At 38.3% G+C, this 24158-nt stretch overlaps 1 protein-coding gene and 2 non-coding genes across 3 annotated transcripts in view; all 3 read right to left on the bottom strand.

The window, feature by feature from the left end:
- SF3B3 (splicing factor 3b subunit 3) overlaps nt 1-24117 on the bottom strand; it is a 40728-nt gene extending 16611 nt beyond the window's left edge. Inside the window, exons 1-13 of the mRNA XM_063111815.1 lie at nt 24014-24117; nt 21126-21265; nt 18673-18999; nt 17741-17913; nt 17043-17184; nt 15267-15379; nt 12715-12852; nt 11734-11837; nt 10062-10227; nt 8895-8990; nt 6307-6379; nt 1039-1190; nt 172-327 (exon numbers count right to left, since the gene is read on the bottom strand). Of these exons, the coding sequence (XP_062967885.1) occupies nt 172-327; nt 1039-1190; nt 6307-6379; nt 8895-8990; nt 10062-10227; nt 11734-11837; nt 12715-12852; nt 15267-15379; nt 17043-17184; nt 17741-17913; nt 18673-18999; nt 21126-21195 (1710 nt within the window). The 5' untranslated portion in view covers nt 21196-21265; nt 24014-24117. The remainder of the gene's footprint in view (nt 1-171; nt 328-1038; nt 1191-6306; nt 6380-8894; nt 8991-10061; nt 10228-11733; nt 11838-12714; nt 12853-15266; nt 15380-17042; nt 17185-17740; nt 17914-18672; nt 19000-21125; nt 21266-24013) is intronic.
- On the bottom strand, nt 13068-13152 carry LOC134389869 (small nucleolar RNA SNORD111). The gene has a single exon (XR_010024825.1). It is a non-coding gene; the product is annotated as a small nucleolar RNA SNORD111 (small nucleolar RNA).
- LOC134389870 (small nucleolar RNA SNORD111) lies at nt 18277-18355 on the bottom strand. Its single transcript, XR_010024826.1, has one exon. It is a non-coding gene; the product is annotated as a small nucleolar RNA SNORD111 (small nucleolar RNA).
- Nucleotides 24118-24158: the final 41 nt, after the last annotated feature.

The following is a 24158-nucleotide window of genomic DNA, read 5'->3' as shown; positions in this document are numbered from 1 at the left end:
AGACAGCAACTTATTCTTTTTTCTCCTCTGTAAAGGGTCAGATTGGCTTGTGGACTCCTTCACTGCCCAATTCTCTTGCTTGTGAATATAACCTAGACGACTGGACTCCAATTCCCATCTTTACCTCTGGACCCTGCACTAAGTCCCACAGTGAATGATAAAACAACATACGGGATCCATCTCGAAATAGACCAGCTCTCCTCCCGTCAGGGCAATCACCACTTGTCGCTGGTTGACTGCACACTTTACAATTGTTTTCTTTCCAGGAGTCTTCCACTCATTGACTCTCTTGTCTGCTCGTATGTGCCGAATGCCATCCGGATACACCTAGAGTCAGTTACAGAAGGAAACCTGACGATGGATTTGACTCATCACTCAAAATGACCCTCACACCTATCAGATCTGTCAACCCTGTCAGATCTGGAGCCACTGCATGTGACACACAAGTTGGGTCAATAATGAGAAGAAGATAGTAGGCCCCAGGCAAGGTCAACTTTTAAAAAGTTCGTGCTTTGCAACGTCCGCTTCAAAGAAGTTCAAAGCTTGTTAACAAAAAACTTATAAAAATGTTTAATAGAGATAAAAGTAGCAGTGATATGGCTCTGTAACAAACAGAGAAATGGCAAACAGAGAGGGGATGTTATTTATTTATTTTTTTTTTTGTCTTTTTCGTGACCGGCACTCAGCCAGTGAGTGCACCGGCCATTCCTATATAGGATCCGAACCTGCGGCGGGAGCGTCGCCGCGCTCCCAGCGCCACCGCGCTCCCAGCGCCGCACTCTCGAGTGCGCCACGGGCTTGGCCCTAGAGAGGGGATGTTATATGCTAAAAATCTCCAGGTGAGCAACTGAGTTATTCAAAATCTGAAAGACCCAATTCTTAGTGCAATTCTTTAAATTGATAAAATACTACGTCCCCTCCCTAAGGCTTTCTGGCAGGTGGTGATGGAGAGACATGAACACAGCAGTCTACACCACAATAAGGGCAAAGAAAGGACAGAGCAAGCTGAGCAGGTAAGCAAGCTCTGAGAATCCTCACCTGCACCAAGGCATCATCTCCTAACAAGGAGCAGGACAAGGTTGGGGTGGTGCCCAAAAACCCAGAGTCAGTCACTTCTTCCACAGTCTCTCCGATGGACAACACAAGGGTGGCATTCACGAAGGACACAATGATGTAGGCGTCAAACTCATCTGAAAAAGGAAAGAAAGGAGTTGGTTAGCTAAAAACTCATAAGAATTACAAAGCCAAATGAGACACTATGAGTTTTCTCTTCCAAAACCTTCCATGGCACTTCTTCTATATGTAGTCATCACACACACACACACACACACACACACAGACACACACACAAAGAGCACAGGATGATCCAAAAGATAATTGAGGGTCATAAAAGCCTACTGATACGCTCTGCTTCCTTAAATGCCAAAACACACTGAGTACATATGTCTTCCTCTAACACCTCTGAAAACTAATATTTTCTTGAGACTTCTGCTGGAGAAATGAGGGAGGGAATTAGAGACGTGAGGAAATTTTCAACGCTTCAGTATTTATATACAGGGAGCTAGAGCTTGTTTATTTGTGCCAGTTGCCAATCACAAGCCACCCTTAAGATGAGATACTCCTTATAATCAGGAAAGATCCCAACCTTCTTCCAAAAGAAGTTTATGTAGGAACACAAACTAATGAATAAAACAGAGATTACTTAAGCCTCCGTGAGACTACTCATTCTAGGGTTGGAAATTTCAATTTCCAACCTAGTCCCAATGGGAACAATATAAGAACACTAGATTACCAGGAAATGGGGTGGGAGGGAGGCGGGTTATTTGTACTGTCAGTCTGTGACCTCTCTGGTTTTTCTCTTTTTAAAAATACTACAATGCAGTGGTCATGAGCAATCATATTAGTATTTGTTTTTCATAATAAAATGTATAGTTTGATAAACAAACACTAATGAGTTTCTCAAGGAAGTCAGAGGACCTGAGGCATACACACAACCCCACAAGTTCCTCCTGTACATCCCATAGTTGAAGGCCATCTATTTCCCATACTTCCCACCCTACAACATAAAACAGCTTCTGTGTGTTTTTCCCCACATCCAACACAATGTTTGGCATAAAGCTTGATAAATGTTGAACAAAGTCATGTTTATTTTTTAAAGAAGAGTTGAGATTTTCCTACTTTACATTCGAATTTTTGTATCAACTCCTCAATTTCTGTCCCCCTTACCCATAAATCAGGTAAACAAGGGGAAGAATAACAAAACAAGGTACTAAATTGGAGTGACTGCATCACTCCTAGCAGTAGTGGCTACAGAACCCTATTTGCCTAAGCCCTTGACAGAGCTCAATGCCATGGAGCTGCTCCACCTCACCCACATCAAGGACACATTTTTGGTTTTGAATGCTCGAAATGAGGTTCAGATGAACTAAGGTTACTAATTAGTTCAGCAGAATCAGCATTTTTTAAGGAAGGAGAGGTCAAGTGAAGATATATCATTGGTATAGCCTACAGTAGTGTTCTGATCTATTAGCAGGACACAAAGTCAATTTATAATAGAGATAAACAGAAATAGATGTGACTGCTTCACACATGGTAAGGGTAAGTACTGTTTTGTGAAACTTTTGTTTCATTAGTAACATGTGTGTACTGGGGTGACTGAAAAGCAAGGATAAAAGATCATTACCAGTGGGTGTGCTTTAACAGCTAGACTAAGCATCCACAAAGGGTTTAATTTCTAAATCATAGGGAGTAACCCTGGACAAGCTACTTGGTTTGATTTTTGATTATCTTGTTTTAACTGTCAACAAATGCTTTGGGAACATCTTATAAAACAGCTTTGTAAAACTAAGGTTTGCTCATTATCATAAAATGAATAAGAACGTGGTTGCCCTTGAAATGGATGTCTTAATAGTTTACAACAAAACCAAAATTCATCTCAACATGACACCAAACTTGGAACCTTTACTCCAGCTCAGTTTTTGGACTAGAAATTTCTGGTGTGTAAAAATAAGAGAAATTGCTTAATTTTCACATTACATGAATACTGTATTATTGCCCATGTTCTCATTACTGAAACCCAATACCTTAAAAGCTGTGTCACAGCAAATTAAAGCCAAACAACAAAAGGCTTTAAGTGGTCAGAATTTCTAGTCTCCTCCTTTAGTCCAGGGGAAAAAGGAGGCTTCCAGAAGAGAAACCGTATTTTTTGTGGAGGGGAGGGGGTGAGGGCACTGGCTGGCACACGGATCGAACCCCAGATCTTGGTGTAATCATACAACTTTTGACTTACATGCAAGAGAATGAGGAAAAGGAAGAAGGAGGGGTGCCTTGGTCCTTATCTTCCCTTTGACCAAGTCCCCAGACTGCTTATATAAAAGAAAAGAAATGCTCGGTGGACTTAAATAGGGTCATACATTTGGTAGACAACTAAACAAGCAGGAGAGCAATGATGGATGTCTGTTAAGTTGCTTTACATCACAAATTTCCTCAAAATATCCATTACCCTAGGAATACCAAGCACACTATAATGTTTACCCCTTTCATTCTATAGCTAGCAGCAGATCAGTTACTTTCATATCTTAGGGAGATTACAATTAAAAGCTGGAGTTCAGAATAAAACCAAGCTTCAGTCAAGGTAAATGACCAGAAAGTGTGAACATCCACATTGCATTTTTCTAAGGGTTGTAAGTCTCATATGAAAGAATATTAGATCATACCTCAGTGAAGATTTACTACGGTATGAGAATGTATCTTTAGGTCTCAACTGCATAGGACTTCCATCTGAGCACTGCTAAAACACCCAGAGGAGGGAATGCTTTTCTCTTAAACTTTCCTGACCTTAGAATCTAAGTAAGGTTCAACAAGCAGTTCATTCCAAAGGGCAAGCGAATGACCACTGAGATCATTTAGACCTCCAATACCTCATTTGCACTTTATATTCAGAGTACTTGGTGCTTATCTTGCCTCAGCACAGTCCTGAATATACTAATATACTCAAAAGCTTTATCCGAGCCCTGATCTTTCAGTCTACCTGACACATACATCTCCAAGGGAGAGTATGAAGCTAAGGTTTTCTAGCTACAAGTTCTTTCAGCTTAGTAAAAGACAAGCTGGTCACATTTTCCAAATTCTGTAGGAGAAAGCGGAGGTGTTTCCTGCCTCAGAACATTTGCTATACAGGCAGATGGGTATGCATCACTATACTGCACATCATCCAACTGCAAAGTTACCCTCTGAGAGATGCCATCACGGTAGCCTCAATATTGTGTGCAGGTCCCTCTCCCTGGGAAAACTATAAGACCCCACAGTAGACCCTAGCAATAGGTACACACCTGTGGTGATCAGCACCTTCACCAGCCACCTGTGGAAGAGAAAAAAAGGCTTGGTATTGGTAGTGTGCATCACCAAGTACCAGCCAAGGTTAGTATTTGCCTGGAAGACTGCAGCATGTGTGGACAGAAGGAATGTTCACTCAACGGTAACTTGGGGTATCTGGAAAGAGAATGAACAGAGAGAATCTGACCTGTTCTTGTGGGTGATTGCCCAAATTACAGTATCTAAAGAGTAAAATTTATCAGTATATAGTTCTTTCCTAGAGCTTGATACTTAATAGAGGAGAAAAATGTTCAGCTACAAGTTCCATCATGCAAATAATACCTATCACTAACTTAGCAAACATCTTTCCAAAAACCCTTCCCTGATCTTCAAACATACGCCCATTCCCTCTCCTCTAACCCCTCCTGGCAATATGCTTGTGCCTTTCATCACATCAGAACACGCAATGGTTTTGCGTACTTTTCTTTTTTAGATGGCAAGTGCTCTGAGGCAGGGATTCTATGTTAATTACTCTCAGCATATAGTGAGCATTCAAAAGACTGGAGGATGAAAGAACTCATCCTGAAAGAAACCAGTAAGACCCACAGACTCCCACTACAGTGTTAGTCAAAATGGGCACTGGACTGGGGTTCAGGAGACATGGTTTTCTGTCCCTATTTCCTAGATGTGATATCTTGAGAGTAAACCTCTGTGACTTTATGCCTTATTCATAAAAATAAGGGGTAACTTCTCTGTAAACATAAATCTGATTTAAAATAAAAAATTTAAAAAGTTAAAAGAAAAACAGAGGGAGCACACTAGGTTATCTTAAAGCATCTTTCTAATTCAAAGTCTAAGCAATGTTTCCAAGAGCTGCAATATCAGCATGCCCTCAAGTCAAAGGTGAACATCAACAGTGACCAGCTTCTTTATGCAGACATTACATACAATGTGGAAATTTTTCAAAACCAATTATCTAATAATTATCTTCTCAATGAAAATGAGCCTACCAATCTCCTAATTCACTTTTTTCCCCCTTCTACTCAACACAGATTTGATTCCGATGCCTACAATGAAAACAAAATCCACTGTGTATTCTATGAACAGAAAGAAACTTTCCTCCTACACATTTCCCAGCTCCCTTAAATTTGTTCCATACAAACAGAACATCTAAACATCAGGCAGAATTATAGCTGTTTTCTTGGAAAAGCTTTGTTTGCTGGCCAGGGTAATTTTACTCACCAGTCCCACATTCCTGAGGGAACAAAAGGAAAATAAGGTCTAGGAACAGAAATGACCTATAGCTCCAGAGTGAATCAAAGGGAAAATGAGAACTGAGTTTTATTTCTATGGGACTGAAATTCAATTGTCACAAATTCAATTCCCTGCTATTGTGCTGTGCATTTTCACACTACTTTCAAAGTTTTAGAATGAGGTGGCCATTTTTATCCAGAACTCAGACTCCCTCTCCTTCTCTGCCCTTTCTTTTCTACTCTCTCTAATATTCTGATTCCAATCAACCTCTGCTCTCCTTAAGCACAAGCAGAACTGACTAATTAACAAGCTTTACCAAGTCTCTTAATTCCTAGAACACCACCTCGAATTTCACTGTAGTTTCAGCATGAGAGAACATAGTTGAGGAAAAATAAGCAACAACTTTCCTTCACATCATTCCTCTTACACAGATGGAACCAGAGCCTTTAGAATATACAGTCAAAGATCATACATGACAGCTCTATGATAATGAAGTGTTTATGTACTGAAATATGAACAGCTACCCCATGCCCCCCCTTACCCATCTGCACAAAAAGAAAAAGTAGGTGAAGGTATCCTGACTGGAAAAGCCTCAAAAACATGGTGTTGGACCAGAAAAAGCTTCTGGTATGTGGTGCTAGATGAAGCAGTATACAAATATTATGAATGCAGCCTCTTAAGCCTTCTAAGTAAATGGCACCCAGACTCTCATTTTGACTACTTGGAAAGGCTGCTTACCTTCAATATGCCGACGCACTGTCCAGACGGCATTGGGGTTACCAGGTAGTTCAGATACAGCCATTTCCGACACCTGACAGGAGAGGAGACAAGCCACAGATCCAGTGAGCATGGAACTCAGCTACCTGCTTTCAACTGCACTAGACAGCAGGGTCCCATAAGCAGTGTTCACACTGTATACTGGATTAAAAGGATGGAACCATATAGTGAAAAAATAACCTAAGACCTGGAAATACTGGTAGTCCCATGACAGATTTTAGCAGAAAACTCATGGAATGTCTGGGAGGGTACAGTTGTAGCCAAAACCATATGCTGCTTCCTTTGGTACAGCATGCCTATTTCCTCCACAGAAAGGGCAGTAACCACTGGAAATGAAATAAGCCACCTAAGTTAACATCCCATTTCTTTCCCTAGCTCCAGTAAGGCCAAATCCCATCTCTCTTCATGGACCAATTCAAATACTACATCCTTTAGAAAAAATATTCCCTTATTCCTCGGCTGGCAGTCATTTCTCCTTCCTAAGCACTCACAGAAATCAATCACCACAAGAAAACAGAAAATAAATAAATAAATAATAAATCAATCACCACCTCCTAGGGTACTAATTGTTTTGTCTTTCCTTCTAGATTTCTATGTTCCTTAAGGTCAGTCAATAATCCTCCTAATATCCTATAGGTTCTCAAACATCAGAGTAAATAAAATAAGACAAACTCAAGATGATATAGAGGAGAAAACTGGGTGCAGCTTACACGTGAATTCTCTGTACTGTCCTTGCAATTTTTCTGTATATGTAAAACAGTTCTACAATAACTAGTTAAAAAAAAAGTTTAGTGAAAATTTTTATCTAAAGATAATAAATTATTATTATTATTTATGTATTTTGATGGGTTTTTGTACCTTTGTTAGAGATAATAAATTAGAGAGCTTGATACACTGTACTATGTTACCACATTTTCTAGGAAGAACTCAAGTATACTCAAGAAAGGCAATGCCCTTAGTGTTCTGATACAACAGCAGGAAGACCTACAAACTTAATCATGTGTCAAGTATGCCACCATCTATACCAAATGTAAAACTGACAGTCTCCCTGCTCAACTGAGACCATAATCTAACCAGAGAACAAGGGGTAACAAATAGATATATAGGAACAAAGCAATGTCCAACAATTTTAAAATATTTTAACACATAACAAAAATTTCTTAATAGAGTTGAAGACATGCGTGTGTAGGGCACAGGGAACTCAAAAATGATGATTCTTAATTGAGTTCCTTATCTGTGACACTGTACACAAAATTTTCTGTTAATGCACATATGGTTTTTTTGTGTGGAAAGTGCTACTTTCATTAGATGCTCACTGGGATCTAATGGCCAGTAAGTAAATAACTAATCAAGAACTAGGGTCTAATCTAAACTGGGTCTGGGGTCATTAAAAATTTGGTGGACTGATAAATACTTTGGCAAAGTCAAAAATCTTTCAAATACTCTGAAAAAGTAGTATTAATAGCTAACATATATTGAGTACTTACTAAATGCCGTATCTTAAGCTCATTACTTCATATGCATCATCTCATTTAATTCACACAACAATCCTTTAAAGCAGGTGCCCTTATTAACTCCATTTTAAAGAAAAAGAAACAAAAGCTTAGTAATACTCATTAAGTGTTACAACCAGAATTCAAAACCAGGGTTGGGGCTGGCCAGTTAGCTCAGTTAGTTAGAGCACAGTGTTATAAAACAATGTCAATGGTTTGGATCCCCATACCAGCCAGCAAACAAAAAACGAACAAACAAAAACACCAAGGTCATCTTGACCGTGTTCCAATAAAAATTTACTATAACCGGCAGTGAGCCTCGAGAGCTGTAATTTGCTGCCCCCAAGCTCTAAAAGCAAATTGTCATAGAAAGCTTTATTTTACTCCTAACAAGATCAAGTCCAGGGGGCTGGCTGGTTAGCTCAGTTGGTTAGAGTGTGGTACTGGTAAAACCAAGGTCAAGGGTTCGGATCCCAGTACCAGCTAACTGCCAAAAAAAAAAAAATCAAGTCCAGGGCCCTTGCTAGAAGGCATCAACATTTAGGACTATGATGAGAAGAGGATGTGGAATTTGAGAAAATAATTTTGAGTGTCCATATCACCTAAAAGGTCCAACAATAAACGATTCATTAAATAAATCCTGATCCATCCACTTTGGTGAAATACTGCTGAAACATGAAAACTGATGCTACTTAAGAGCATATAATTAATAAGGAATAAAAGAAGATACAAAAACACACACAACGTAAAAATAGTTACTAATATAACTGTCTAAAAATCTTGAAAAAAGACAAAGACTAGAAGGAAATGGAGTAAAATGTTCCAAGTAGATTTCCTAGCCTCAGTGTCAAGGCTTGCAAGCCTAGAACTATCATGCTAACAAGTCAAGGAACAGGAAATCTAAATTCCATAAAGTTTAGGGAAATGGGAATGAAAGAAAATACTTTTTCATAGAAATATTAAATATATCTTTGGCCTCACTGGAGTAAAGCCACAAACCGCTTTATCAATGCTTCCCTGCAAACCCTGCAGGTTATCTAGAAATTCCAATCTTACCTCCAGCCCATGCCTTAAGACTCTCAGAGATGATCGGGGTCCTCTACCACAGGCCACATATAGCTGTGGAGTGTCTTCATTGGCTAGATCAGCTATCTGCACAGAGAAAAAGGGCAAAAAATGTCTACTTGTGATAAGTTTTCAAACACAACTCTGATTCTCAGACGACAAACTACTTTTTAGTTTATTAAGCTTATATATTGTCTACTGGCCCTGTGATATGAAGAGAAAAAGCTCCAACGTTCCAAAAAGTAAACCAGTTTGAAGCACCAAGTTTTTCCAACAAAAAAAGGCTTAAATCAGTTGAAATGTTACATAACCTCCAACTGAAACTTAGCATTTTCTTCCAATTAAAGATATAGGTAACAAACTGCAACTTTACCAGTGCCCACAACTTTGTCACCAATACAAACCACATCTATTCTTATCACATTAGTTTGTAGACAGTTCCAATTATTATTTATGCTGATCAAAAAATTGTATTTTAGACTGGTTAGATCAAACATGATCACAACTGCCCTATCTACAGAGGCTATGATTTAGCTGACCAGCTACTGAGTAACTCTACTCATGACTGTTAAACCACCAGTTATCAACACCACTTTCTAACCAAGTGAGCTAACCAGTCATAAAATGAGATAAATACAGCTATACAGACTGTTAAGTGATAAAAGGTCAAGTTCAGAATACCGTGTAAATTATTTCTACACTACTGTGTAGTGTATGGACTCATTTACTTTTAAAATAAATTTACATTTACCTTAAGAAGAAAAGATATAGCACACACAAACATATATATGATTGTAGACGCAGAGAAAATGCCCAGAAGCAATCACAAAAAGCAATGGCCTCAGTAGAGTTGAGAGTTAAAAAGACTGGGAGGCAGGCTTTTACTTTTCACTTCTTATATGGTTTGAATTTTTACATTGAACATGAGTTTTATAACTGAAAAAAAAAAGCCCAAGAATTTATTAATGGTTTTTAGTTCCCCAACTTCTACGTCTGTTTTACACTTACACGCTGGTGAGTCCAAAGACATACTAACAAACCTGTTTCTTCAACCAAGGTTTATCTTAACTGGAGGAAAACTTAAAACTAATTAAATGTATGATTAAAAACAGTTGGCTGGCACTGCTCATTGTGAAAGTTCACTGGAAAGGCCCACACCTGGCAAAACAGAATGGGAGACAGGCTGTCCAATTCATCCACCAGCACAAGGTTTTTGAGTGGTCTCGGCTGAAAGAAGAACGTATCTCCTTCTTCCAGAGGCATGGCTGATGAAAACTCAGGTTCTTCATCATCATCTCCAAGATGTGCAATTTGATACAAGTAACTAAGGAGAAGCAAAAAAGAGAGAATTTAGTTAAAACATTCTCTGGAGATAATGTCTGACATCAACATAATGCTAGAGGGCTAGCAAGAAATTAGTTAGTGGACACAAGGAATGATTGTTTTATAATGATAAACATGTTAATTATCCTGATTTGATTGTCACACATTGTACACAGGTATTGATATTCAACTCTGTACCCCACAAATATATTTAATCAATTATTTTTCAATTAAAAAAAAACAATGCTAGAGCTATTTGACTGTATTAAGAAATTACTGTTATTTTTAGGTGTGATGATGTATGATGTCTGGGACTTGTTTAAAAACAATTCAAGGAGAGGGTTTGGGAAGTGCAGTGTAAATAAAACAAGATGGGTCATGGATTGATCTTTGTTGAAGCTGAGTGTAAACTCATTACACTATTCTCTCTTCTTACGTATGTTAGAAAGTTTTCATAATAAAAAAATGAAATAAAAATTTTAAGTGAGAAATATAAAAGAATCATTCATGAGAAAATTTTAATACATTGCTTATTTGAAAAAGCAGACTCATAACTTTTACGGAATGATTCAGTTCTTTAAAATAAAATTACAGGCTGGCTGGTTAACTCAGTTGATTAGAGCACGGCCTTGTAACACCAAAGTCAAGAGTTCGGATCCCTGTACTGGCCAGCCACCAAAAAAAAAAAGTAAAGTCAAGATTATAATCCACAGAAGATATACTGCTGGGCAAATAAAATTTAAAAGTCCAGTCTCTTTAATAGACAAAAATTTTACCTAACAAATTAACAAAGCTTAAAAAATATATATATATAATACCTAATACTGACAATATGTGGCAAAACAGACATATACTGCTGCTAAAATAATTCAGCAATGTATCCCAAGTTTTAAAAATGCGTACACTCTTTAATCCAGGGACCATATCTTTAAAGAAGTCTATCCAGGGCCAGCCTGTGGCTCACTCGGGAGAGTGTAGTGCTGATAACACCAAGGCCACGGGTTCGGATCCCATAAAGGGATGGCCGGTTGCTCACTGGGTGAGCGTGGTGCTGACAACACCAAGTCAAGGGTTAAGATCCCCTTACCGGTCATCTTTAAAAAAAAAACAAAAACAAAACCAAGGCTGGGAGGATTAGTGATGTGGGTGCAGGTGTGGGTAGAGATAAGTTCCAACTTTAGATTTGTACAAGTGAAGTGCTTGTGGAACATCTCTTTAATAGCATGTAGTTCAATAAATATTTATTCAATGAAATGTCCAGCAAAAAACTCAGGAGAGACATTACTTCTAAAGGTATCATTATAGACATGCACAGAAGTATTGACTGAAGCCACTGAAGCACAGGAAGATAACAAAAAGAATGTAATGGGGAAAGAAGGGCAAAACTTTCATTTTGAATAAAACTAAAACACCCTTGTGAAAAGCTCCCCAACCTTGAAGACACACCTCCCTCTGGCCAACTTTTACAGTAACCAAGGTGAACTAAGGCAATAAAAGAATTACTCACTGGTTTCCAAATTCTGATGCTACGAAAAGGAAACCTGTTTTAAGCACACACATGGCAGCAGCAACAGGCACAGTATCAAAATACTTGAGCCTGATCTCAGTAACCTGGAGTGAAAGAAAAAAGATTCTAGTGTATAGGCAAGTGAAACTAGACCACAGAAGGGAGCCTAGTATTACAATAAAACAGCGTAAGCTGAGCAGCAAATAAAATACTGTACTTAGTATCTAAACCACAGGTCAGCAAACTACAGTCCACAGGCCAGCCACGCCTGTTCATTTATATACTATCTATGGCTGCTTTAGTGCTATAATGGCAGAGTTGAGTAGTTGAGACAGACCAGATGGCCCAAAAAAGCTGGAAATATTTACCACCTGGCCTTTACCAAAACCGTTTGCCAATTTCTCATCTGAACAGTTCAGAAACTGTTCACAGAGCTCCTCCACAGGATGAAAGAAGTATCACGTATATTACCAGTTTTCAGTAGATATGAAGAGTTCTTCTTATTCATACCAATTATTACCACCTGAAAATAATCACTAGAAATGGCATTACCAGTCTCATCCTATGTCATATATAAGATTACCAGACCAGAAATCTGTTAAACAGAGAGAAAACCTATATTTATATACCAGTCCCAAAGGCAACCACTTTCTAAGTCCTTCTAAGTTTCGGTATTTTAACTTATAAAATTTTCCTGCCTATCTCATTTTAGAGAGTAGCTGTAATAAGTGGTTTAAAGGTACATACAAATACCAGTTTTTAAAACTTGAACGTACATACAAAAACCTTAAATGTACATACAAATACCAATTTTTAAAACTTAAACGTACATACAAAAACCTTAAATGTATATACAAATACCAGTTTTTAAAACAAGATTATTTAATTAAATGAAGATAAAATTGTAGGAACTTTTATTAAACTAGACTAACCACAATAAATGGGTTTTTCATTTTTCCCCTCCATCCATGGTCTACTTACCATATCTTCATCTGTTTCCAAAGTGATCTTAAAGATATCTCCCTGCTCAGTTTGGGCCAAAAAAAAGAACATTGACTTGGTCTTATGTGTGGCAGAGCAGACAAAAATCATTCCTCTTTCAGGGTCATCCAGGTCATTCTAGCAAAATCAAATACACAAGCAACATCTTAGAAATGGGTACTTATTTCTGGAACCCAGTATCTTACCAGTAGGTCACCCAAAGCCCGGAGGCACAAGCTTTGATCCAGAGCAGCCCGCCAGCCAAAGCACTAAAACATAACAGCTAAAATTTTTGTCTGCTAAAAACATATAACAAACCTGGGTAACCAAAAAAGAGCCACAATTCCACTCTATGGCCTATCAGATCATTAAGGCAAAAATTATCTCCAGAGAAAAATGTCAAAGAGACATGATATTTACAGTCATCACTTCAAGCTGTGAATAAAACACTCACATGTCCATGACACTACTATCCAAACCATCCATCATCAACCCTTTTCTAGAACTTCCCTGATTCCTAAAAGCAACTCCGATTTCGGATTTTTTTTTTTAATGTTTCCAACATTTGTATTTCTTTCACTGAATAAGCTCTTTAAAAAGTTTCATACTTCTTTGTTGTCCCAAAGCCAAGTATAGTTCCTGGCACAGTTAGGTGTTTAATAAATGTCTGATCAACTGAGTGATTTCCCATCTCTTACCAAGAAGAATTTAACTTGCCAAATGTCTTCTTAGGTTTTCTAAAACTGAGAGACCTTTACTCAGATAGCATGCAATAGATCAACTAAACCTACATGGTTTTACCCCCGGACCGCTAAATTAATATTACAAAGCAAGTAAATAATCTAGGGCCAAGGGGAGAGAGTATACACACTGAGTATCGCTTTATCCAAAATGCTCGGGACCAGAAGTGTTTAGTGTTTAGGATTTCGATTTTTTTCAGATTTTGGAATATTTGCATATATAAGTAATTAATGAGATATCTTGCGGAGGCGGCCCAAGTCTAAACACAAAATTCATTGGTTTTATATACACCTTATACACATAGCCTGAAGGTGATTTTATACAATATTTTTAATAATTTTGTGCATAAAACAAAGTTTGTGTACATAAGATCAGGTGTAGAACTTTCACTTGTGGTGTCATCCACACAAAAAAGTTTTGGATTTTGGAGCATTTTGTTTTTGTTTTTTCCCCCCACCACCCTTTGTTTGTTTATTTACTTTTAGCTCCCACAAATAAGTGAGAACAGGTAGTATTTCTCTTTCTGTGCCTGACTTGTTTCACTGAATATAATTTTCTCTAAGTCCATCCATGTTGTTGCAAATAGTACTATTTCATTTTTCTTTATGGCAGAGTGGTATTCCATTGTGTAGATATACCACAGTTTCCTTATCCACTCATCTGATGAATTTTGGAGCATTTTGGTTTCGGGTTTTCAGATTAGAAATGCTCAATCTGTAGAAACCTGCAATAACTGATTCAAAGAAAAGGCAATACCAAAATCATCAGGTGAAAAAATAGGGAAGAGGATATTTACAAAACTCAAGATCACCACCAGATTCCTACCATGTATAAAAAGAAGGTACCTTTACAAGGAAGAGAGAGGGCAAATACCACCTTCACCAAGTGACCAATTTAGCATTACCAATGAGACAAACCAACATTACGTGTGCATAACATGATGTAGCGGGAAACACACATCACAACTTATGTAATAATTCTATCAAAAAATATTAACCTGGATATAATCGCAAGGAAGCAGACTATGGAACAGACTACAAGAAAATTAGGTGGGACTCAAAAAACATCAATATCATAAAAGACCAAAAACAAAGGTGAGAGGAAATGTCTTAAAATAAAGAAGACTAAAGGCAGATTACGAAGGAACTTTTGGGGACAATGAGAGAAATATGAATATGAACTGTACATAAGATAGTTGTATTATACAAAATGTTCAATTTCTTGAGTGAGATATTAACAGTGTGGTTATGTAGGAAAATGTCCTTGTTCTCAGGATCCACAGCTTAGGAGATACTTGAAGTGTCATAATGCCTGCAACTTATTTTCAAATGGTTTAGCCTAGAAAAAAGTGCACAAATGTATCACAAGAAAGAAAAAGCAAACGTAGCAAAACAATATTTGGTGGAATCTAAGTGAAGGGTATACAGGAATTCATTATCCTATTGTTTTTAAATTTTCCATATGTTGGAATTTTTCAAAATAAAACTTTGGGGGGAAATGGAGAAAAAACAAGACAAACAATAAAAGACAATTTATTTCCAATAAATATGCCTGCCTTCTCCAAACTGGAAACTTTCAGGAATTTCAAATTGATAGTTGTTCATGGATTCCTATGAAATGACAATTATGTCAGTTTTTATTTCCCTTTCTCAAAGAAATTGTTTTGCTTTTACTAAAATATTTTATCAGCTTTATTAAAAATAACATTTACAAAGAAATTAAAACTTGATATAAGAGACTACACTGTAATTACAAAAGTTAAATTCATTTCACAAACACATATAGCTCTCCTCTAATGGCAAAGACCATACCCGTCTCCTGGGAATTGGACAGCGGATATCTGGTTGGTCACCAAAGTTCTTGTAGGTGATGTAGTTTTCAGAGCAGATTAACACTCCACTTGGACCATCTGACCCTCCTGGAACTGTCAGAGAAAATAAAACTTCAGTTATTGTACATAAGCATGAATTTCTTTTTTTTAAAAAAGATGACCGGTAAGGGGATCTTAACCCTTGACTTGGTGTTGTCAGCACCACGCTCACCCAGTGAGCTAACCGGCCATCCCTATACGGGATCCGAACCCATGGCCTTGGTGTTATCAGCACCACACTCTCCCGAGTGAGCCACGGGCCGGCCCCCCCCCCTTTTTTTTTTTGTCTTTTTTGGGACTGGCACTCAGCCAGTGAGCGCATTGGCCAGTCCTATATAGGATCCGAACCCACGGCGGGAGCATTGCCGCGCTCCCAGCGCCGCACTCTCCCAAGTGCGCCACGGGCTCGGCCCAAGCATGAATTTCTTTATCTTTCAATTCCTCTCCCTCAGCACAACTTAATGAAGACAGTATGACATAAGCTGAGAAAGACTCCAACTGCTTCTTTTCCCTGATGCTCATGGTAGATAAAGACAGAACATACTTTGGGTTTATACGGAAAGTTTGGGTGATCTCAGCCTGGATAACCCATCCAAATTTTTACCTCCAAGCCCAGAACTCAGTTCTCAGCTTCAGACCTATAATCTAATCACCTACTGGACATAAACATTCTATAGGCACTTTAAAAATACAGTGTGGGACTGGCCAGTTAGCTCAGTTGGTTAGAGTGTGGTGTTGTAACACCAAGGTCAAGGGTTCAGATCCCCATACCAGCCAGTAGCAAATAAATACATAGATAAATGACAACATGAATCTTTCCATGAACTTTTCGAAGACCCCTTGTATAGTCTTCCTTTGGTCTTTTAATGTAATGAACTAAACTGATAGTGATTTTCTAATAGAAAGCTATCTTTGAGCTCCTATAAAATTATTTACCTATGATGCATTTAAAACACTATTGAATTCAATTTGTTAAAACATTAAGATTCTTCTATCTGTAATCATAAGCATTAACTAGCCTATAAATTTTTCTTGTTACTGTCCTTCCTGGTTTTGGTACTGAAGTCATATTAGGCTCATGAAGTGATACAGTAGCTTTTATTCTTTTTCTAGTCCCTAGGGAATAGTGTTTTAAAAAAGAATACATACCCTTTGACAAGATAAAAGCTTCCCTGAAAATCCTGGACATTAAATCTTTTAGGGGAGAAATGTCTGACTACTACTCCAATTTCTTTAATGAATGTTGGTCTATTGAGGTTCTTAATTTCTCTCTGGATCAATTTTGGCAATAGTTCAAAACTGTTTCTATTTTATGTAAGTTTTCAAATTCATACATACATTGTTTTATCTCGTTGGGTTTGTCCATTTCACTTGTCTTTTCAAATAACTAGGTTTGCATGAGAGGGAATAACTGAGTACAGCCAAATTATCACAGTTACCAACAGTAATCAATATTCCCAACTGACTGCTTTCCTTGTCCTTTTCTCCCTGCTCTCACTAGGCTATAAAAGTTTACTAAGGAGCTAGATACTCTTTATCCACACAACACTTTTCATCACTCCACCACGTGAACTTCTAACTTTGCCAAAACATAAACAAGGTACACAGGTTTACTATAAATGGATAAATTTCCAAATTGTATTAAGTAAAACCTATTAAGTTTGGGCATAAAATAGACCAAGTAAAAGACTACAAAGCAGCTGTGAGAGAGAAGTACCTGTAATAAGGAAGTTGCCATGTTCCTCCAAAGGTTCACTGTATTTTCGAACCACATGATTTAAACCAAGATCTAGCTCATAGAAAGTAAGTGTCTGCTGGGTGTTAGCTGCTGCTTCCCCCGTTGGATCATTGTCTGCTTCCTATGGAGAAGTACAGTAGCACAGAGACTAATTAGTAGCATAAAACTGAAGAACTTTTAGATCTGGAAAGGACACCAGGTCTCCTCATTTTAAAAACAAAGAAACACAGGTCCGTAGATGCCAAATGGTTTGACAAAGCTCATGCTACTAAATAATGGCAAAGCGAGAACAAGAACCCAAATCTCCAAATCCTCGATCCAGAGCTCTCCATACTAGAGGACACGGTCTTTCATTCATCAAGGCAAAGAATGGTATGCTCTGCCTTTTACTACCTCCATGTGAAAAAACACCTCAAACACAGCTTCACCTTTTTCATGAAGCTTTTCCCATTAAATACCTTGTTTCCATAAGGAAGTTGTTTAAATCAAAACAAAGGCTGTTATACAGTCAATTAAGTTCTAAAACATTCCACAGAATTTCAGTAAGGCATTTGGAATACGGAAAAGATCTGTTAGCAGGATATAATTAGGATACGAAAAAGGCAGAAAACAATCTTAGGAAAACACTGAGGTGACTGGAAGAAATCCAGAAAAGAGAAAGACATGGTCCCCATTACCTCATAATCCATTTCCAGACAAGCAAACATTGGATTTTCAAATCCTACATCTACTCCAACCACATGATACACTAAAGTGTTCGCTTTGTGGGCCTCCAGGGGAGATGAAATGGTAAGTCGGGCTGCAGCATCTCTATTCAAGATATATACCAATTTCTGTTTCTCAATGGCACCTATAGATAAAGGAGACAAAACAGAAGATTGCTAGGTAAGGAGCAGACAAACTTACAGAAAGTTAAATTTATATCATGATTTTTTTTTTATATATATAAATCATATTCTTATTAAAAACCAGCACTAACTCTACAAGTATAGTTAACTCTGGATTCTGCTAACATTAGAATAGACAACAGCATCATTTTGGCCCCCTCCTTCCTAATAGGGATCTTAATATCCCACTAACTCTTCAAAATGTATTAATGTGCCCTAGATTTAAGGATATTGGGGAATTAAACCATAACTCATATAAGTGTTAGCTTTATTCTTTGAATTATATCTAGTGATTTTGTGACCACACAGACAGAGTTGCCCTCTAGAGGCCTGATCAGATACACAGAATTTTCTTCAAGAATTTCTCAGAGAAGAGACATGAATGTGAATCATCACTTCAGGCTAATGAAAGCAACCATATTCACTCTACCTTTTCACTGCAGTCTTTTTACTACAGGTAAAGTAAGAAACTGAACAATACCTACTTCGAACTAGATGGGATGCTAAGTCATGCTAACACTTTTCCCATTGTTTTAAAAGAAAATGCAAAAAATTTTTTTAAAGGAAATGCAACTTCAAACCATAGAATAAATCCAAATATGAGGCCAAACTTTACTCATGTAAGTGATACAGTAGCACACTGTCAAGATCATATAGCATTGTTATCCTAAACTGAGCATTTGTAATAATCAGAGATGCGTTCAATAGAGCAAGTCACTCACTAATCATAACAGCTCGCCCTTTGGGATCCACAGCTAAGAACTGGCCAGGAACGATGCGGCGGCATCCACTCTTGCCAAAGGTTTCTTGGTGAATTTTCTCAAACATATTCTTAGATGGCTGATACTCCAAGATAACAATCCGACCTGAGTCACTGCCAACTACAATGTAGTCTTTGGTGCCACCTGTCAGCCTAAAGGCCATGAGCGACCGGATAACACCAAATACTTCCACAGTGAGTAGGGTATGTACTTTGCCAGTGTTGGGGTCCGGGCGAAGCAGCTCCAAGATCTTCCCACGGGAAACAACAATTTCCTGTTGTTTAGTTCCTAGATCACCAAAAAAATAAAGATCATAAACAGCCAGAACTAGTCTCAAAAGCAAACTGGATAAGACCGGCCAGTTAGCTCAGTTGGTTAGAGAACGGTGCTGCAAACACCAACGTCCAGGGTTTGATCCCTGTACTGGCCAGCTGCCAGAAAAAAAAGTAAACTCGATAGATCAAAATGCCACTAAAGATAAACATAATTAAATGAGTTGAGGACCCAAAGTTTCAAGTTAATTTATTCCATTTGAAAAAATACTTCTCCTAGAATTAAACTGATCTAACAAAAGTGATATCAAAGAAAGCTTTTATAAAATGGTCACAAGTTACTTTTTTAAAAACTTGTATTTTCCTAAGATTTGCCATCAAGCGCACAATTGAGAATTGTGCATAAAGGATATTAATGTATAATATCTAGCAACTTCAAAAGATTAAAATTTTCCAAAGGTTCTTTCTTTAAGGCTACTGCTGTTCTAAGAAATTATTATATTAACTTTCAATGCAGTTTGAAAAGTCTTAAGGAACTTTTAAAACTGCCATCTAAAATATATTCTTCGTAATTTCTAAACTCTTTCCTAAGAACTTCACTTCTACCTCCAAATGCATAACAGCCAACTTTGTCCCCTCCTCTCCTTGCCTGTTATGTAATTCTACCTGGATGAGCTGTCATCAACTGTAAATGTTTAAAATAGGCTCCTCCTACCACAAACCCCACTCCAGTCTCAATTAACCTGCTATCAACATTACTGTTTATTTTTTCTGCCACTCAGGCTGCAAACTCGTGTCCTTCACTTTCTTTTTATTCCCACTGCCCTAGTCTAGGTTTTCATTATCTAATGCCTGTTTTCCTATCCAATCTCTTATCCTACCCTCTACCCATCCCAACCCATCCTCATTTGTAAAATGCCACTATTTATCAGACCAGCTTACTTTCAAAAGTCCTTTGGGAATCAGGTAAGATCAAATACTCCAAAGTGCTTTGGAAACGGTAAAGTATTAAATAAATTACAATGTTCTCTAATGCGTTAAGAAAAAATTCTCTTTCTATAAATTGTTTTAGAAGAAAAGGGGAGTTTGCACTGGAAAAGGAATCTGAAGGATAAAATTAGTAATATTAAAAATACGCTTTCAAAAATTCTCCTATTCAGACCCCAGCTGAGAGTCTGCATTATATAATGAACAGTCAATCACAAATCCCCAAATTTATGTAAATGTATCGTTTCTTTCATAAAATGTAGCAATAATAACTAACTTATTCAAGAAAACCCCTAAGATCCACAGTAAGAGTCATAATAAGGATCACAGAAAATAACGCCAACATGAAATGTGCATTCTGTGCGGTCAATCAGGTTCCTCCTGCTCAGCTGCCATAATAGGTATTCAGATTTGAACCTCAACAAAATTATATAATACTCTACATAATCATGAACCTCCTGCATTACTTGGGATTAACTTAACTCACAAATGTTAAATCAACAAATTGCAATATAGTTTTAATTTTATACACATTAGTACCTCAGTTTCTACAACTATTGCCTAATATTTCTTAATCTGATATTAGAATTTTCACACAACTCGGCCTTAATTCACTGTTCCAAAAAAATATACCCTGCTACTCCAGCTCACAATGCATGGCACAAAGTGGGTGGTGAACAAACATCAGCAAATGCTCTCATTCTGTACAAGCAGCACTCCCTACCTAAACTGCACTTTCCCTTCTCTGTCCTTATATAAAAGTCCTACTATCTCCTCAAGTACCAAGCTAAGGTCCAACCTTCCTTTTTTAAAACTACTCTCTCTAATAACCTGACAGACACCTTTAGAAATTCTTTTTATCCAACTCGATGTCAAATTCAAGATCAAGGATCACGTCTTGCAATATTGGGTTATGCCTCACAGCAGCAGGCACACAGCTTGGCACAAAGTAGGTGGCCAAGAAATGTGTATTTATACAACATGAGCTAGGAAATACATCTGAAATTCGGTTTCAGATAACACATCTCAACACGAAATCTCATAGATTACAATCCAGATATGGATTGTTCACACTTACCAAGAATTGTTTTCTCCAAGAGACAAGATATGTGCTAATTCACTTAAATTCAGAAAGATAGCAACTTGAGAACTTACCAGAAAAGTTGCCATGAATGGCAAAGCTGATGCCAGTGGCTCGCTGCAAGGTCAGGTTGTACAGGAACATGGTGGTGGCAAAACTGAGCCACAAAGAACTCCAGGCCTTGGTTATACCAACAGTACGAAGTCAAAGCAAGCTAAGGGCACAGAAAAATAAAAATAGCTGGGAAATTGTTATTTTAACAAATATTTCTATATGGAAATTTCTGGTCGAAGGCAGCAGAACCAGTAGAGTAAGGCCTATTGAGGAACAAAATTTTATAATTAAAAGTACTTTCTTTATGCTAGACACAATGCTATATACTTTGTCTCTAATCTCGCAAAAACCCTAAAGTATGCAGTATTATATTCATTTTATAGATAAGGAAACTGAGACTCGGGAGTTAAATCACCTGCATAAGGTCCTATAACAAGTAGTGAATATGTCGAGAGCTGGGATGTATACCATTAATGCAACACTATATACATTCACATGATTAAGAATTATGTGTTACACATTCACAATTCAGAATTCAAAAGCAAGTGCTGGCCGGTGGCTTACTTGGGAGAGTGTGGTGCTAATAACACCAAGGTCAAGGATTCAGATCTCTGTACCAGCCAGCTGCCAAAAAAAAAAACCCCACAGAATTTAAAAGCCCAACAAAAAACTCCCCTTGAACCATTCCCTAGACATCCAATTCTCCCTGGCAGAATCAATTTTACTATGCTGCACTGTATTCTTCCAGATTTTTTTTATATATACAAGCAAAAATATAAATTCATGCTGTATTTATCCCCCCCTTTTCAATCAAAGGTTGGGAACTATATTTTATACAGTCACACTGTATTGCAACCTATTTTTATTATTTTATTAACGTCGAGACAGCAATGAACAAAGGGCTTTCTCATTTTCATTTCAAGCTGCAGAGCACTCCAGTGAATGGGCATATTATAATCATTTAGCCAATAGCCTACTGATGAACAATCAGGTTGTTTCCAATCTCTTGCTATTATGACTGCAAAGAAAAATTCCTTGTATGTAGATCATTTATACATGCATGGGTATATCTCTAAGATTAATCCCTAGAAGTGGTATTGCTGGATTGAGGGATTCATACATTTGAATTTTGATAGATACCGCCAAATTGGCTTTCAAAGAGACTTACCAATTTGCATGCCCAGAAATGTATGAGTCCCTGTTTCCCCACAATCAGCCAAACTGATGTTAAGACTTTTGACCTTCGCTAATCCAACAGATGAAAATTGGTATATTAATGTACTTTTCCTCTGTATCTCTTATATAGCTCTATACTTGAGGAGTGGTTAGAATTTAAACCAACTCACTGTCAAAAACCAAATAAAACTGAATTCCTGCCACATCAGGAGGAAGCCTCCCTAAAGCAGTATAATGTCACAACAAAAAATTCCTTCTCAAAAAACAAAACACTGAAGACTGCACAGAGGTACCTCTGCCATAAAGAATTATACAAAACTGGGCTGGCCAGTTAGCTCAACTGGTTAGAGAACGGTGCTAATAACACCAAGGTCGAGGGTTCAGATCCCCATACTCACCAGCCCCCACAAAGAAGAAAAAAAAAAAGAATTACCCAAAACTACACCTATAAACACAGTTACTGTTAAAAAAAAAATGAATTATTTTCCCCCAATGTAATTATTTAGAGACAAAAGCAAGGTATACTGAAAAATCCAAAGTCACTGCTGTGCAATTAACATCAAATTTGATTCTGCTGTTAAACCAGAGAAAAGAATTATGAATAAATGTCCTCATAACTGTTTCTGGGCTGGGCTAAAGCAGGGTGACAAGATCAATCCTCTAGACTGGAAATGGATCCTAAGAGAGAGAAATCTGTCTACCTGAGACTAAAAAACAGCTTTAATGCTCTTTTAGGATCACAGGGAAAGATAAAGGAAAAGGTCTGAGGTTGAAAGAGGGTGCAGAAACGACCAAGAAGAAAAGCAGAGAAAAACAGAGGAAACCAGAAGCCATTTCCAAAACCCTGAACAGCACCCCCCAAGCTACTTTTCATTCTCTGCACCTGACCGGAAGAATTCGCCTACTTTCCCTTTTCTTTATACTGACGCCATCCATTACAAACCCTTGGAATTCATCTTCCCCAAACCCAGTTGGATCCAGGTTCTCCAGCTACACTTTTATCTTGGGTAAGAGAGGAAGGTGCATTTTGGAGAAAGATCAGTCCAGATCTACAAGAACTACATAACGGGAATCATTAACAGCCAAAATTTTGTAAACTTTGTAACTTCCCCCACGTCTGTCTGTGATTAGTACAAAAAGCCTGTGTGATTGCTAATTCCATCCTTTCTGCATGTTCCAAGGGAACATCACCGCGTTGAAGCTCTGCAAAGTCTATCTTCAAGATAAGATCGTGCACAGGAGAAAACTGAGCTGCAGAGAAGGAAACAAGTTGCCCACTTACTAAAACACAAATTCAAATCAGAGATTTGGCTCCAAAGACTGTTTCCGGTATTTACGCTTATTAACACGCTCGATCTTTCCACCTATCCCGTCACTGTACCGTTTACTCTCTCCAGAGGGAAACGTCCCTCCCGCTCCTTCTCACACCTCCCCCTCCCCCCAGTCTCAGAGGTCCCAGGGCCTAAAAGACAAACAATCTCTACAAGCCTTATTTTGAGCCAGGACTCGTTCCCACCCCACGAAAAGACGCAGGACGTGAATTCAGAAAGCCGTTTTCGCGCCCCAAGCATTCCACTACAGCTCATCCTCTTCCTCCTCCCCTGCTCGGACCTCTCGGGCCTAGCCTGGCTCTGAGACCCCCCCCATCCGCAACCAAAGCGTCGGGCGCCCCTCCTGCATGGCCACTGTCCACCCGCCCAGGCCCGGGGAAGTCGAGAGGCCGTTTCTTTACCCTGCAGCGGGAAGGATGGCGTAGATATACGACGGATGCAGAGTCCCTTCAAGGCCTAAGCCACCGCCAAAGCCAACCCGCTGGCATCCGCCATTAGCCCTCAAGACAGGGGCCTCCCAGTGGCGCGCGGCGGAAAGAGGTACCC

The sequence above is a fragment of the Cynocephalus volans genome, chromosome 10 (genome assembly GCF_027409185.1).
Source record: "Cynocephalus volans isolate mCynVol1 chromosome 10, mCynVol1.pri, whole genome shotgun sequence".
NCBI classification, from domain to species: domain Eukaryota; kingdom Metazoa; phylum Chordata; class Mammalia; order Dermoptera; family Cynocephalidae; genus Cynocephalus; species Cynocephalus volans.
Note: the sequence above shows the minus strand (reverse complement) of the source record. Positions and strands in the feature narration are given on the sequence as shown.